The 15,713-nt window shown below is 45.0% G+C and overlaps 1 protein-coding gene across 2 annotated transcripts in view; it reads left to right on the top strand.

Annotated features, from left to right (window-relative positions):
* The window catches only part of me1 (malic enzyme 1, NADP(+)-dependent, cytosolic), a 61,013-nt gene extending 45,546 nt beyond the window's left edge, over window positions 1-15,467 (top strand). Inside the window, exons 7-14 of one of the 2 annotated variants that reach the window (XM_079731944.1) lie at window positions 5,176-5,285; window positions 5,861-5,958; window positions 7,414-7,527; window positions 8,581-8,686; window positions 10,147-10,289; window positions 10,741-10,845; window positions 14,602-14,700; window positions 15,296-15,467. In XM_079731944.1, the coding sequence (XP_079588070.1) occupies window positions 5,176-5,285; window positions 5,861-5,958; window positions 7,414-7,527; window positions 8,581-8,686; window positions 10,147-10,289; window positions 10,741-10,845; window positions 14,602-14,700; window positions 15,296-15,463 (943 nt within the window). In that variant the 3' untranslated portion in view covers window positions 15,464-15,467. Of the gene's footprint in view, window positions 1-5,175; window positions 5,286-5,860; window positions 5,959-7,413; window positions 7,528-8,580; window positions 8,687-10,146; window positions 10,290-10,740; window positions 10,915-14,601; window positions 14,701-15,295 lie in introns of both variants that reach the window. The other variant, XM_079731943.1, reaches the window with a different exon arrangement.
* The last annotated feature ends 246 nt before the right edge of the window (window positions 15,468-15,713 follow it).

Below are 15,713 nucleotides of genomic sequence, written 5' to 3'. Positions count from 1 at the left end.
GTCACCGATACTGATTCAAATTACAGCTGTACGGGGATCACCAGGTTATGCACAGCATATTTGTTAGATGAGTTGGTCCAGACAAGCGATGACCTGGTCTCGACCAACGGATCATGGCCTGTCTGGTCCCACTCATAAAATAATTGATCCCTTGCGCTTGATCCGCACAGGGCAATGACCTGAATATATAGAAACCAGAAATATATTGAGACACTTGAAGAAGGTGCTTGCTGCAGTGTTGGACAACACCGTTTCAACATCTTTGCTAACAAGATACAGCCAGCTACCACCAATGCGTCTGGTACCCTATAAAGCACACTGGCCCAATGGTCATGTTTGGTGGTCTCTGTTGGTGTTGATGTGTTTTATCCTGCATGCCACCTCTCTCGCTCAGATACCACCTCTCTCGCTCAGAGAGTAAGAGTAAAGTAAGTGAAAGAGAAATAAAGGGAGAGAGAGAGAGAGAGACTTGAGAATAAGAGCAAGATAGACTGAGAGAAAGAGAGACTGAGAGAGAGAAAGAGAGAGAGAGACTCTTGGTCTGGGGCCTCTCCAGCTGGCTTCAGAAGAACCAGCCGCCACTCTTTAATAACCGGGTCGCCTTTTCAAACTATAGGGAGGTGCAATGGTTTTTCCCCAAAAGACGACGCATTGGTTGAAAATAAATAATGATAGGGTTCGATTTGAATGAATAATTACTGTCCCTCAGAAAAACATTTGTATGTTTGGCTTTCTAAGAAACTGGGGAAAGAGTTCAGGTAATTTGAAGCCTCACAGCTCATCAGCAATGAGCATAGGACCATTTTGTCCGAAAAAAGGACACCTTGAAGATACATGCTTTTGTAATGAAGTTCTTGAAACCTCTTTAGGGTCTGCTAACCAGTCCCCCTCATGAGAACAGAAATTGTTCTGGATTTTTTCTCACCTGTACAAGCAGAGGTCTGTAGTTGTTGTTCTTCAGCATGGTGTCTGCTGCCATTCACAATGACAGCTCGGGAATTGTTATTTTCTTCACCCATTGAAAGTGAAAGGAGACAATATAAGCATTGGTTCTACTAGGAGGGAGACAACACGCTCCTCTGGTCTCAGTGAGGTCAGGGGTTGCTACCGTCCTGTCAGAAAGCAGAAATACCGAAACTTGGACCAAAAGTTTTTTTACCGATATATGCCATTGTTGTTTGTGTGGGTTGTTTTTTGTCGTAGTTCAAAATTCTTCTGTCTGTTAAAAAATGGAACCACGACCCTGACTTTTGATGATATCCGTTCCCATCGATCAAACATTCCTTGCTTCCTAGCTGTATTGAAGATCAATGATGACCGATGCGGGGCAAGGGGAAAGAATGCAGCAGTATTTGCGTCCATAATGACAGCGGCGGGATTTGAGAAATAACCTGTGCTGAGAGACGTGGGTTCTCGGGAGACCACGAAGTCGGACGGAGGATTTATTAAGAACCGGCCAATGCGGCCCGCTAGTATATACACACACACACGCACACACAGACACACGGGTCGGACAGCTGTGTTTGCACAGAGGTGCCCTTGTCTTTGACCTTCCGTGTGTGTGTGTGTGTGTGTGTGTGTGTGGAGTTCCTTCCTCCTCGCTCATTCCTTCCCCCCCCCCCCAACACGCACACTCTTCTTCTGGTCCCGCCCCCGTGTGCCTCGGGGGTAGATGGGGCTACCATGGCAATCCCCCAGAGCACGGCTCGGGTTTCATTAAAACCTCCAACGGAGCCCGACGAGTTCCAGGTTTCTGGGTCATGCGTTAAAGGACTTCTCATACGGGACCTGTCTGCGCGTGCCGACTCATTGACTTGGCACAGTCTCCGATGCTAATAATCCAATCCCACTAGTATACCATAATGTCCCGAGGTTGCACCACAGCAGCTACAAGGCATCTAGTGCCCTGGTTGGCATTGTTCGTGAGAGTGTTCTCGTCCCGTGTGGCCCTCGGTTTGGCCCTTTGTGGTCTTTTTTCCATGTCGAGGGTCCGGCACCTTTAAGGTCCCTGACCACCACCGTCTCTCATTCATTGCATCAACAAGGGCTGGGGAACTCTTTCTTCATCCTAGTCGTCGTGGGGATTCTTTACGAGATATTGGGTCTAGGACAGACTCCTAAATGCAAAGAAGCATGGATGACCATTGATAACCCTGTTTGAATTTTTGCATACACCAGTCTCCTCTCTAGTCGAGTGAGCAATGAGAACTCTGCCAGACTTTAATATTTAATGATCCAGAATAGGCTAAGGGATTTTCCATTACAACGTCTACTGGCAAAACGAAAGCAGAGGGGAGGTCAGTTTCTCATGTTTTAGATTGGCTTTGTGCCTTACCGGTGCAGGGGGGGTATTCTCATCCAAATGCCGGACCGAAGGTCATTCCCTAGCTGTGTTGTCCTGGCCTAGTGGCAGGGCCAGAATGTTTAGCTGTTGACATTACACTGGAAGAGGAGAATGAGGAAGTTCTGAATCTGTAATCTGACTTGGGTAGATAATAATACTTCTACTTTCCAAACCAAAATGTGTTCAACCAATATAGTTAGTTATATAGTTACTTATAAATATAACTATGAGATTGCTTTCCACAAAGGCCATGGAGAAGGAGAGCTGTACAGAGAGTTAATTCCAATATATCCCTTTCTTCTCTGATCAGACAGGTAGCACTAGAACTTCTTTACTTATTTCTTTCTTATTTTCTTTCCAAACAATATGAGGTATAGAGAAAGAAGTGAACCGTTCCTCCTTTCTCTTCCTCCTATTCTCCTAATGTTCCGAGTTACAAATCAATGAGTGTCTCGGCTTTGTCCTCTGTGGGGTTTTGTCAGGTTGCCGGTTCCATTCAGACAGGGGAAAAAGTGACGGCTTTGGGAACGTGAGAAAAAGTTTCTCTCTCTGTCTCCCTTTCTCTCTTCCTCTGTCTCTCTCTGCATTTAGCCCCAGTGAGAGTCGATGCGAAAATAAACAGCAAATCCCGCAATATCTATTTTCTCTTTTCCCCGTTCGATGTCCAAGCCTCAAACTCCAGCCCTTGACAGCTGGATGAGGTGTGACATCATCGCTGTCCTTCGCCCCGCAGACGACAGAGCAGTCGCCGGGTTCTGTTCCGCGACCGCCACGTTGGCCCGTGGACGCGGGGGGAACGTGTCCCCCTGCTGCCGAACCGAGATGACCCCTGTGGCGCAGGGATAGAGCCACACACTGGGGGGCACTGTGCCGAGGGGGCCGGCGCCATGGCAACGCAGGGCGAGCGGTACCACCGGTCCCCCCCCACCGTCGCCTGTCCCCAAAAGCTCATGGAAACAGTATGCCTCCTCTCTGGGCTCCATCGTTTGGTCTCCACGCATGCAGCCCTTCACCGCCCGATCCTGACTGCACTCAGCCCCGATGGGAGACTCACTTCACTCGACCGTGGGCAGCTGGGCAGCCTCTCGGCGGTGCGGACCCCCTGCGGTGCCCGTTACTAACACAGAGACTGACCCATGAGGGACTGGAACGGTGTGACGTGTGAAAGCCATTTCTGCACTTGATGGCTTTTGCTTCTGCACCCCTGTACTCGTTTGATTGACAGGCCTGCACCTGGCTGTAGCGCTACCGAAGGCTGTTGATCTACCGGTATTAGCCTGGCCTGGTTCCAACTTTCTCATTCACTTGGCCACTGAAAAGGCTGTTTTACAGCTGAAAGAGCTTCTTCTGTCGTCGCTTTAATACTTGGCTTCGACTGCCATCAAGGTTTTACTACCTGTTTTGTTGCTTTGAGATTTACAGTGCATTAGTGCAACGGCCAGAGCATTTTAACGCTATTCGGGAGGAATGGAAGGGCTTTAGTAGAGCATTAAAGGGGAATTCATCATCAACAAATTGTGTATACGAACCAAAGAGCTTTCGTACACATAGTCCAAGTGGTGCAATAATAGTCAAAATACAGTAAAGTGGTATTGTACAAGGCCTCTGCCTGACACTAAACTAAATTCAATGATTCTTTAAAATGCATGACACAAAGCACACCATGAATGTACAGTACAGTTCCATATCTGTCCTATACTTTTTACTAGATAGAAAGTTGTGGCATCTGTGGAAGATGCTGCTTCGGTGTCTGGAATATATCCTTTTACAGTCTAACAAAGCTGTGCTTGTTTCTGTTTGACAACATTTTTCGTGGCACACACACAAGCACACAAACACACTCATGCTCACACGCGAACATCTCAGCATTGCTGCTGTGACTCTGCGTTGGGATGTGAGTGCTAAGTTATCCGTGAGAGCGGACGGTAAAAGCAGAACCCTGCTGGTTTAAACAGGCCACTGGGTGGGCTCTATTGTTCCATGTCTGCTATGAGGTGGTAGGAGAGTTCTGCGAGTGTGTTTGTGTGTGTGTGTGTGTGTGTGTGTGTGTGTGTGTGTGTGTGTGTGTGTGTGTGTGTGGGGGGGGGGGGGGGGGGGGGGGGGGGGGGGGGGGGGTGTTCTGCCTATGAGGGAGATAAAGCACTGACCTGTGTCTCGGTCAACAGCCATTATCAGGTGCTAACATATAGCCAGGCGAGCAGGTGTCCGCCTGTTAAAACGAAATTGAATTGTATTGAAGTGTCCCTGCTGTGTGTCCGTGGTCCGTGGTGCGTTGCAGCGTCCGCAGGGGTATGTGTTTATGGGAGGACCTCCTTTTGAGGGAGGTGACCTCCTCACACAACCTTTGGTTCTCTGCTGCTCCAGGGGTCTTTATGGCCGTGGGAGGGCGCCCCCCGCAGGACGGAGCCCTCAAGTGATTTAAAACCCTGCTGTGTCCTCAGAGACCTGGCCACCAAAACACAGCACAACCTGCCTCCCATTCAATCTAAACAAGTCAAATAACACAACTTAAACAGTATGTGCATGTGTGTGTCTGTGTGTGTATGTATGTGTGTGGGGGTGGGGGGGATGAGTGTGTGTGGTTTGTGTGTGTCTGTGCGTGGGGGTGGGGGTATGTGGGGGTGCTTGTGTGTGAGTGGGGGAAGGGTGGTCCATATTTATATATTTATGTGCCAGATATCCTTGTTTGGTAGTTGACAATTTGTACATTCAAGTGTGACATGCTGTTTGAAAGCAAAGCCTCTAATATCCATTGGATGTGCATCTCGTCTTCTGTACCGCATCTCTCTGTGCTTATTCGTTTGAGCTGAATTCATATTAAACTCCAACAGGTACGGCATGGACTGCCTCATTCAGTTTGAAGACTTTGCCAATGTCAACGCATTCCGTCTACTCAACAAATACCGGCACCAGTATTGCACGTTCAACGATGACATTCAAGGTACCCACACACTCTAGTGAACCTGTACACACAGGCTCAAGCTGAGAGGCAGCAATATTCCTCAAATGCAACCCTGTTTCTGCACACCCACAGACATCACCTTTCCATATACAGATCCATGTATTTGTTTTCCGGCCATTTATCCATTTTGCCAAACAATCTATTCATCCATCCGTCCACCTCTGGTCTATCTACCACCATCCATTCAATCCTGTAATGCTTTTTTGCTAAATGTTTTGCCTCCATTGTTGAGATGGACACGAAAAGCGTCTCATATGGCATCTCATTATGCCGCTGAAAGCTCCCTCCCACCCACAGCAGTGTGGTACTGAAATTGCTCTCACCATCAGTTTTGGCACATCACTGAACACGACCCAAGGACCCAAACACAGGCCTTATTATCTACCGTCCTCATTCCTATACAATCTCACTGACACTATCTTTTCAATAACCGAGAAGGTCTTAAAATGAGCATCACGCTGTCCCTTCCAATAACCCCTCCATTGTTTCGTCTGTGTTTTCATAGAATCATATTGCTCATGTTAACGTTATTGGACATTAATGTTGTCCTGCAGGCACCGCTGCTGTGGCCGTGGCCGGCCTCCTGGCCGCCCTGCGCATCACCAAGAGCAAGATGTGCGATCACACCATCGTCTTCCAGGGAGCCGGGGAGGTATGAGAGCTCTCCCACGGGAGAAAGGGGTCCTGATAAGGACGCATAGGAAGGGACGCACAGGCTGCTCAGACGCAAGAGCTATTATGACATCTCACCCAGTGATTATCCGAAGCAGACTCATCAATGTCAAGATGTGATCCTATCTATGGCGGATCAGTCCCGCAGTATCTCGCTGATGATTGACTGCCACTGATTGTTCTGAGATGGGATCATGGGTATGTTTTGATGTGTATAGGGTAATGCTTGTGTAAACGAGCTGTGGTACTCAGCCCTGACCTCATTGTGAGAATAATAATAACAGTAATTGCCGCGTTTGCGTTAAGTTGGAGAAAAAGGAGAAGTGGGAAGAGTTTCTGTTGCTCCAACTTGAAAGCGTTCACACATCAACGCAGATGAGACACTTTGGAAGGTGACTGTAACGGGTTCGAGTAATGAGAGCAGGCAGGGTTGTCGTTCACTCAGCAGGAGATCGGTTTATTTGCGTTAACCGGAACAGAAATATTCAAAATACAACAAAAAGGTCCATTCAGAGCCGTCTCTTGGTTGATCGGGGTAGGTTCCACTCGCTCCGGGCCTCCGTGGTCCGGTTGCTCCTGGGTTTTGGCCTTCCTCTACTATAACAGAAAGCAGGCACATAAGTACACCCTCCCTGATTGACCTGAGTGCAGACACCTGCTCACCACCAGGTTCAATCCCCACGGCCAATCCCGTGCGCTCCCAACCTGTCCATACTCCCCCTGCAGGCCAGACGTCGCACGTCCCCCCACAGTGACGTTGTACGATAACGGTGAGATTGTACTATAATGGTAACGTTGTATGATAACGGTAACGTTGTACAATAACGGTAACGTTGTACGATAACGGTAAAATTGTACGATAACGGTAACGTTGTACGACCTTGTTGAAACGGTCATCCGGCAAAACACGTCACGTTAACACGTAATTTGGGCTTCCTTGTTGAATCGCTATTGTTAACATTATGAACTTTCTATGAATTGAACAATCAACCACAGTAAAACAAGATATAAAAGATATATAAATATTAAAAAAGGCTTGCACCATCTGAGAAATTGTTTGTGATGCCATTTTGAGCCAATCAGCTCTGCCCAAGTCTGCGATATCGGATCCGTCTGAGCATGACTTTCCTCTAAACATTGGTCAGGTGACCAACGTTGAATGGGAGGTACTAGAATAATAGAACATTGTGCATTAGCATTTGCTGTTGACAAATACTAATGCATTCAAAAATATATATTTATAAATCTGTGCTCACTCTGTCCTACTGGTACATGTTGAAACCTTTGTCGGAGCATGTCTTTCCTATAAAAGACTGGTCAGTTGACCAGTTGAGAGTCGTTGAGTATTACATTTTGTGTAATATCCAGTGTTACGGTATATCTCTTATATAGATATGGTCAGCAGTGGACAAACTCACTTATATTCTTTACCCAGGCAGCCATGGGAATCGCTGACCTCATCACCATGGCGATGGAAAAGGAAGGACTTACTAAGGAGCTTTGTCTGAAAAAGATCTGGATGGTGGACTCCAAGGGTCTCATTGTGAAGGTAGTCTGACTCTATGTTTCTGTGCATGCAGACACACACGCATACACATGCACACACTAAACCAACCAATCCCTCTCTGGCATTAGGTACACACTTGACGTTTGAATAAACCTTTTGATTTGAAAATAGCACCACCTCCATGCTCATACTTATTATTAAATTCTTGAGCATGAAGAGCTAAAGAGCTTAAAGAGCTGTATTGATCAGCTTGGTTCTTTGTCACATTAAAGCTTTATGGCAGTCTCACTCTGTCAAGTATTGGGTGTTGCTATGTACAATATGCAGTCAACCAAAATGAGTAGCAGGTGGCACAAGCTAAGGGAAATATATAGGGAGGAGAGCAGAGTGCAAGAGAAGAGAGCCAGACCCTCCCCGTCTGTGATATAAAAAAAGGATTAGATATGCATTAACTCATATACTGAAACTGAGCTTCCCGCCGAATTAGCTGAGACAAAGTTGAATGTGGGGTTCTGTGTTGAGCCCATGAGCCCGGACACTGATCTTCTGTCTTCCATTGAACGGTGAACATGTTATGTATCATACCAACCAAAGGTCTATATCAGTCATCTCCAGAAAGGTTTGCGGTGTGGAGCAGGATATAAGATAATATGAAGCCATGTATTGGACTGCAATGTTCTTTCATACTTAATGTTAACCCGAACATTGTGTGGGACAGCTGTGTCCCGCACGATTTGGGAAGGTCAATTGAGTGAAAACCCTCTTTCGAAGATGAAACAATTTGATCAAACGTCGATTTTTATTTCATTCTTCATTAGCACCCTTACATTGGTGTGACTTTAGCGTTTAATCTTGCACACATAAATTGTTTGTAAGTTGTTGACATTGCCTTGTTTACACCTCTCCCAGCCTAAGCCTTTGAACGTATGCAAACTCACTCTCTCACTCACCCACACAATCAATAACTCACATCTTCACTCACCCACTCTTTCCATTCACCAGTTGTCTTTACACATATGCAAATCCTTCCTGTTCTCTGACTCTGTCTCTGTCACTGTCTCTGTGTTTGTCTCTGTCTCTGTCTCTGCGTGTTAGGGACGAGATAGCCTGACCCATGAAAAGCTGAGGTTTGCTCATGAACATCCCCAAATGAGGAGACTGGAGGAGGTGGTGAAGGAGCTAAAACCCACGGCCATCATCGGTAGGTAACACGTTTCCTTTCCATTATTCTGTAGACCCAGAAGACGGCCTTGTGAGGATTGGAGGAAGTGAAGATTGTAGAAGGACATTTAGAAAGGAAAGCACCCTTTTTTTTAATGAACCAATTATTTTAAGACAGACATTTGTCGTACCAGAATACTTCAAAAGTGCAACAAAGATTTCAATGATGAGTTTTGTTGGTGAAAGGCACCAATGTTAAGGCAAGGGATAAGGCTGTGACACGTCTAATTCATCTATCAGGGACACCTGGTTCTCTGATGAGTTGAATTGAGAAGCAGCCTTACCCCTGTCTAGTGCTTTAAGTGATGGGGGCAGTATGTAGGACATGTTTGCCTATAAACGTAGTAAGTCTATTTTGACCGTCAAGGCAGGGACCCTCTGATTCATCTGCCAGGGACATCCTTGATAACAGCCCCCAAAGCGTTCATGTTTTTCTCCTGTCAACAGGCATTGTGTAGTTAGTGAGTGGCAGGTCATCTCTTACCTTGCCATTATTGTCTTAATTGTTAAATGGAAATTGTAATATAGCTTTATATAATAATAATAATAATATATATATGATATTTTTACATTGTGACCATTTATAGTCTGGAGAGAAAGTACATGTATTGATTTATATTTCTGTACAAATCATCCAAAACACATCCATCTTAGTAAATGCATGCAAATATTGGCGATTTATGAACCCAATATATGTTTCTGAATTATATCCTGGCACTCTGAAATAGGAGCATTGTTCGAAGCGTTCTACGTAGGGGGGTCAATGGCGATGGTCCCCTGGAAGATTGTTTTGTATTGTTGTGTCAAAGCATCATTTTAACATTTTGTGTTGTGGTTAAAGAACATTTAAATTTTAGATAGGGGTTTCAAATCATAATTAGATATGCTGTTTAGAATGTATTATTATCTTTATTTAGCATTTTATAAGTAGCCTTCTTGCGTGGTTCTTATTTTTGAGAAGAAGTTTGAGAATAATTAACATATTATAGAATGATACTTGTCTGCAAAACCGGCTGCTGCTTTGCAGATGAGTTGTCAACTCGTGATCCGTTTATAGGCCTAATTAGTAATTTATTAATTTTTATAAATCGTAGACAAAAAAATATGATATATCTTTTAATTTATATAACATCGATAACCACATAGCTGGGTACCGCCATGAACTGATCTTTTAAAAGCGCTTTTCTAGCCTGTGGCAACTCAAAGTGTTTTAAAGTTTGTGCCTCACATTCACCCATTCATACACCCATTGACACACAGACGGCGCGGTCAAGCATGCAAGGCAACAGCCAGCTCGTTGTGAGCAGTTATCACGAGGTGTCTTGCTCAGGGGCACCTCGACACTGAGCTAGGAGGAGCCGGAGATCGAACCAGCAGCCTTACTTTTGATTCGATTATTATTTGCACTATAATTCAAAGATGATGGTCCCCTTCTGGTAGGTGTGGCGGCGATCCCAGGGGCCTTCACAGAGCAGATCATCAGGGACATGGCTTCCTTCAACCAACGGCCCATCATCTTCGCCCTCAGTAACCCCACCAGTAAAGCGGAGTGCACTGCTGAGCAGTGTTACACCCTCACAGAGGTAGAGTACACGCTAGGCTGGCCTCACTGCCCCACGCGCACACAGCCACACACACACGTACGTACTGTACCGGTGTTTGTCAGTAGGCACTCTGTTTCTCTTGTGGTTATACTTTCATATTCGACCCCAACCTCAACTTTCATGTACAGTTCCTAAAACACAAATAGAATGAAGGGAAGTTATTAGAGATAGCAGATTGATTAATTGGCCAGTGTGACCTGACTTGGAGCACAGTTGTACCTGGTTACAAATCAGCACTTCGATAACATGCAGGTGATCTGCAGGTGATTTGCAGGTGGGTAGGTTAAAGTCAGCTTCTTACCTGTTTGAGCAATTCATTAAAATATATATATTAATATTGTTTTCACTTGAGCTCATTGTAGACCATCAAACCCTTAAACCTGCTATTATACCAGTGCCATTATTAATAAAAATGAAATTGTGCTATTAGGGTCGGGGCATCTTCGCCAGTGGCAGTCCGTTTGACCCTGTGACCCTGGAGGACGGCAGGAAGTTCTTCCCCGGCCAGGGAAACAACGCCTACGTGTTCCCAGGGGTGGGGCTGGGCGTCACCGCTGGTCTCCTCCGCCACATCACCGACGAAGTGTTCCTCATCACCGCAGAGGTCACCTGATTGGGTTCATTCCACATCTTACCATGCGTTTGGTAGCTCGCAGGCTTAGATCACATTGCTTATATTCAGTAACTTCATGATAATGTATGTATATATATATATATGTATGTATGTACAGTGGGGCAAAAAAGTATTTAGTCAGCCACCAATTGTGCAAGTTCTCCCACTTAAAAAGATGAGAGAGGCCTGTCATTTTCATCATAGGTATACCTCAGCTATGAGAGACAAAATGAAAAAAAAAAAATCTAGAAAATCACATTGTCTGATTTTTAAAGAATTTATTTGCAAATTATGGTGGAAAATAAGTATTTGGTCAATAACAAAAGGTCATCTCAATACTTTGTTACATGCCCTTTGTTGGCAATGACAGAGGTCAAACGTTTTCTGTAAGTCTTTACAAGGTTTTCACACACTGCTGCTGGTATTTTGGCCCATTCCTCCATGCAGATCTCCTCTAGAGCAGTGATGTTTTTGGGCCTTTGCTGGGCAACACGGACTTTCAACTCCCTCCAAAGATTTTCTATGGGGTTGAGATCTGGAGACTGGCTAGGCCACTCCAGGACCTTGAAATGCTTCTTACGAAGCCACTCTTTCGTTGCCTGGGCGGTGTGTTTGGGGTCATTGTCATGCTGAAAGACCCAGCCACGTTTCATCTTCAGTGCCCTTGCTGATGGAAGGAGGTTTTCACTCAAAATGTCACGATACATGGCCCCATTCATTCTTTCCGTCACACGGATCAGACGTCCTGGTCCCTTGGCAGAAAAACAGCCCCAAAGCATGATGTTTCCACCCCCATGCTTCACTGTAGGTATGGTGTTCTTTGGATGCAACTCAGCATTCTTTCTCCTCCAAACACGACGAGTTGAGTTTTTACCAAAAAGTTATATTTTGGTTTCATCTGACCATATGACATTCTCCCAAACCTGTTCTGGATCATCCAAATGCTCTCTAGCAAACTTCAAACGGGCCCGGACATGCACTGGCTTTAGCAGGGGGACACGTCTGGCACTGCAGGATTTGAGTCCCTGGCGGTGTAGTGTGTAAGTGATGGTAGCCTTTGTTACTTTGGTCCCAGCTCTCTGGAGGTCATTCACTAGGTCCCCCCGTGTGGTTCTGGGATTTTTGTTCATCGTTCTTGTGATCATTTTGACCCCACAGGGTGAGATCTTGCGTGGAGCCCCAGATCGAGGGAGATTATCAGTGGTCTTGTATGTATTCCATTTCCTAATAATTGCTCCCACAGTTGATTTCTTCACACCAAGCTGCTTACCTATTGCAGATTCAGACTTCCCAGCCTGGTGCAGGTCTACAATTGTGTTTCTGGTGTCCTTTGACAGCTCTTTGGTCTTGGCCATAGTGGAGTTTGGAGTGTGACTGTTTGAGGTTGTGGACAGGTGTCTTTTATACTGATAAGGAGTTCAAACAGGTGCCATTAATACAGGAAATGAGTGGAGGACAGAGGAGCCTCTTAAAGAAGAAGTTACAGGTCTGGGACAGCCAGAAATCTTGCTGGTTTGTAGGTGACCAAATACTTATTTTCCACCATAATTTGCAAATAAATTCTTAAAAAATCAGACAATGTGATTTTCTGGATTTTTTTTTTCATTTTGTCTCTCATAGCTGAGGTTTACCTATGATGAAAATTACAGGCCTCTCTCGTCTTTTTAAGTGGGAGAACTTGCACAATCGGTGGCTGGCTAAATACTTTTTTGCCCCACTGTATATATATATATATATATATATATATATACAGTGGGGCAAAAAAGTATAAAAAAAAAATATATATATATATATATATGACTCATGAGTATGAGTTGGTATTCAAGAGTTACTCTCTTTACAAAGTCGGGATTTGTTTTCCTTTAATATCAATCTTTTTGCCATAATATAATTTGCCAAAGGCCAACAGCACCTTCCTCCTCAATTGCTTTTATCTCCAAGAAAGTAATAGAAATGCCTTTTATGAATTCATCTCAAAGTTCTTGCTGCACACACACACACACACACACACACACACACACACACACACACACACACACACACACACACACACAGTAACTCCTCACCAATTGTTGTGGAGTCATGAGACTCAGAGAGCCACAGAGACCCTGTCAAAGATAGAGGGATTCTGCCCTTAGATATTTGTCCTATCAGACTGCCCATTCTCCAGCTCCCTTCGCTTCTCTGGCCTCTACCAGAATCCCATCATCAATGTATGCGTTCCTGAAGGAAAGGTAACCTTCATACATCTGTCAACAACACCATGTATTGAAACATTCCCCAACAACACCATGGAGTGAAAACATTCACCAACCACACCATGGAGTGAAAACATTCACTAACAACACCATGTAGTGAAAACATTCACTAAGAATAACATGTAGTGAAAACATTCACCAACAGCACCATGTATTGAAAACATTCACCAACAACACCATGTAGTGAAAACATTTCATCACATTAACATGTAGTGAAAACATTCACAAACAATAACATGTAGTGAAAACATTCAACAAAAATAACATGTAATGAAAACATTCACTAATAATAGTGAATCAAAAATAAAAGTAAGACGTTTCACCCTCAGTTGCCCAGCAGATGTGAGGATGCCGATACCCGTAACCTAACTTTCGAAGACAACTGATTTCAGGATAATTTTTATTGTTTCGTATTTTGATGGAGACTTCTTATTTTTGCCATTTTGTCAAATGCTATGATAAAGTTATGATAAACTGGGTTGTTTTAGTTCACTGAACCCTGCTTTTATCGAAAAAATGTTCACCTCCCACCACTAGAATTTTCACTGGCCGTGATATTATATATTATTAACTATTAGATATTGGGGTTTTAGCTTTGCCTATGAAAAAAGTGAAATACGTCAACAATAAGCCATGAGTATATATTTCATAAGGATTTGATTATCCATATCAGATTTTGTTCTTCAAAAGCTGTGCTCACTGCTGAACAAGCAATGCTGAAGATTATTTTCATTTTATTTTTTATTTTAAGGAATCACACCTAAAAAACAGCAGGTTATTTTCATAAACCCGTTGCTTACCCAGCCAATCATATGATCTGTTAATGAAGTGTTTCTCTTTGTTCTGAATTTGTAAGGCCTTATATATTCTTTGTTTATTGCCGTTGATCCCCTAAGTGTTAGCTCATGTGTGTGCAACGTCATAATCAAAGTGGAATACATCTTGCAAATTACCATGCAGAGACATGATAGGATGAGACAGGGATTGACACTCGCCACTGTATTGCAATGCGAGAGATGGGGAGAGATTACGAGAGATTGCGAGAGTAAGCGAGAGATCTTTTGCATCGGGAAGGTGAGGTTATCAGGCCGCCCTGCTGTAGAGAGCAGAATAAAGGAGGAGGAAGAATGGGGAGCCTTTGGAGAGTGCCTGCGCAATAAGTCATACTGTGAGATTGCATGTGGTCAGGATCAATCTTAGACTGTGGAGATTTTCTGTGAGGCGTGGCATGGGCTGCATGAAGAATGATCAGAGCCTTATTCCTCCTGTCCTGTCAGCATGTCCACCTTTAACTATTTGTTTCGCTCTATCTACCCACTCCACAGGTCATTGTTTCACTCTGGGGATATCCCTCTATGTGTAGCTATACAGTGTTTTCATAGTATGTGCATTTCCTAAAATGGTGTCCTCGGTATAACAGACCATCGCTGAACTGGTGACGGAGAAGGACCTGGCCGAAGGAAGACTCTACCCTCCACTCAGCTCCATCAGGGATGTCTCCCTCAAACTGGCTGTTAAGGTGAGCTCACCCTCCTCCCTGAATCCCTAAAGGTTCCTCAATACCCCTTAGAGCTCAAATCAGTGGCAGGTAGCATTCAAATCAGGGAAGACAGGAAATGACCAGCTCGCACGCACACACACACACACACACACACACACACACACACACACACACACACACACACACACACACACACACACACACACACACACACACACACACACACACAGTGGACAGAGAAGGTGGATTTGCATTTGAAAAGGTGGAGCACTCAAACCTATGATACTGAAGATCTATAAAATAACGTACACGTTCCTTGGCTCATTAAAGCTGGGGTATTCAAGTTGCGGAAACCAGCCAGAGTGAGCTAGCTTATGAAAGTATCCAACCAAAGAGAAAATCCCAGCACTCCCTTCAGTCCTCATTTCAAAGCCACTTCCCCTTAAACCGCTCACGAGTTTGCCAGCTTCATCAATAGGTCTGTCCAGCCCTGTGGAAGACCATGTTCATGGGCATGGGCACAGTGCCATGCAGGTAGCCCGGTACGTAGGTAGATAGACAGGTAGGCCCTCCAATAATGTCCCCCCCCCCCCCCCCGCCTGCCTGCCTGTAGATCTTGGAGCAGGGGTATGCCAACGGCACGGCGACGCTGCGCCCCGAGCCGGCCGACAAGGAGGCATTCGTCCGCTCGTTGGTCTACGGCACCGACTACCACGAGTTCTCGGTGGACGCCTACCGCTGGCCCGAGCCCGCCATGGCCTTCCAGAGCTGCAAGCTGTGAACCTGACCCCCAGATTCACAGCGGAGTGGGGGAGACGAGAGGGAGAGAGGGGGGGACGCAGAGAAGAGAAGAGTGAGGGGGGGAGTGGGAGAGGAGGCAGATGACTGTGTCCTTTAATAAAACTGTGCAATATGATCGCAATGCTGGAGTTTTCTTGTCTAGCTTTGTGTTTTTGAGGATCATTTTAGTGGCCGCTTATATAATGTTGTTTGGAAGATTATAGGGGTGATGATACATTGGTATAGTTATA

This window comes from Pollachius pollachius (assembly GCF_949987615.1).
Source record: "Pollachius pollachius genome assembly, chromosome: 1".
Lineage (NCBI taxonomy): Eukaryota > Metazoa > Chordata > Actinopteri > Gadiformes > Gadidae > Pollachius > Pollachius pollachius.
The sequence above is the reverse complement of the archived record's forward strand: the minus strand, read 5'-3'. Positions and strand labels throughout refer to the sequence as shown.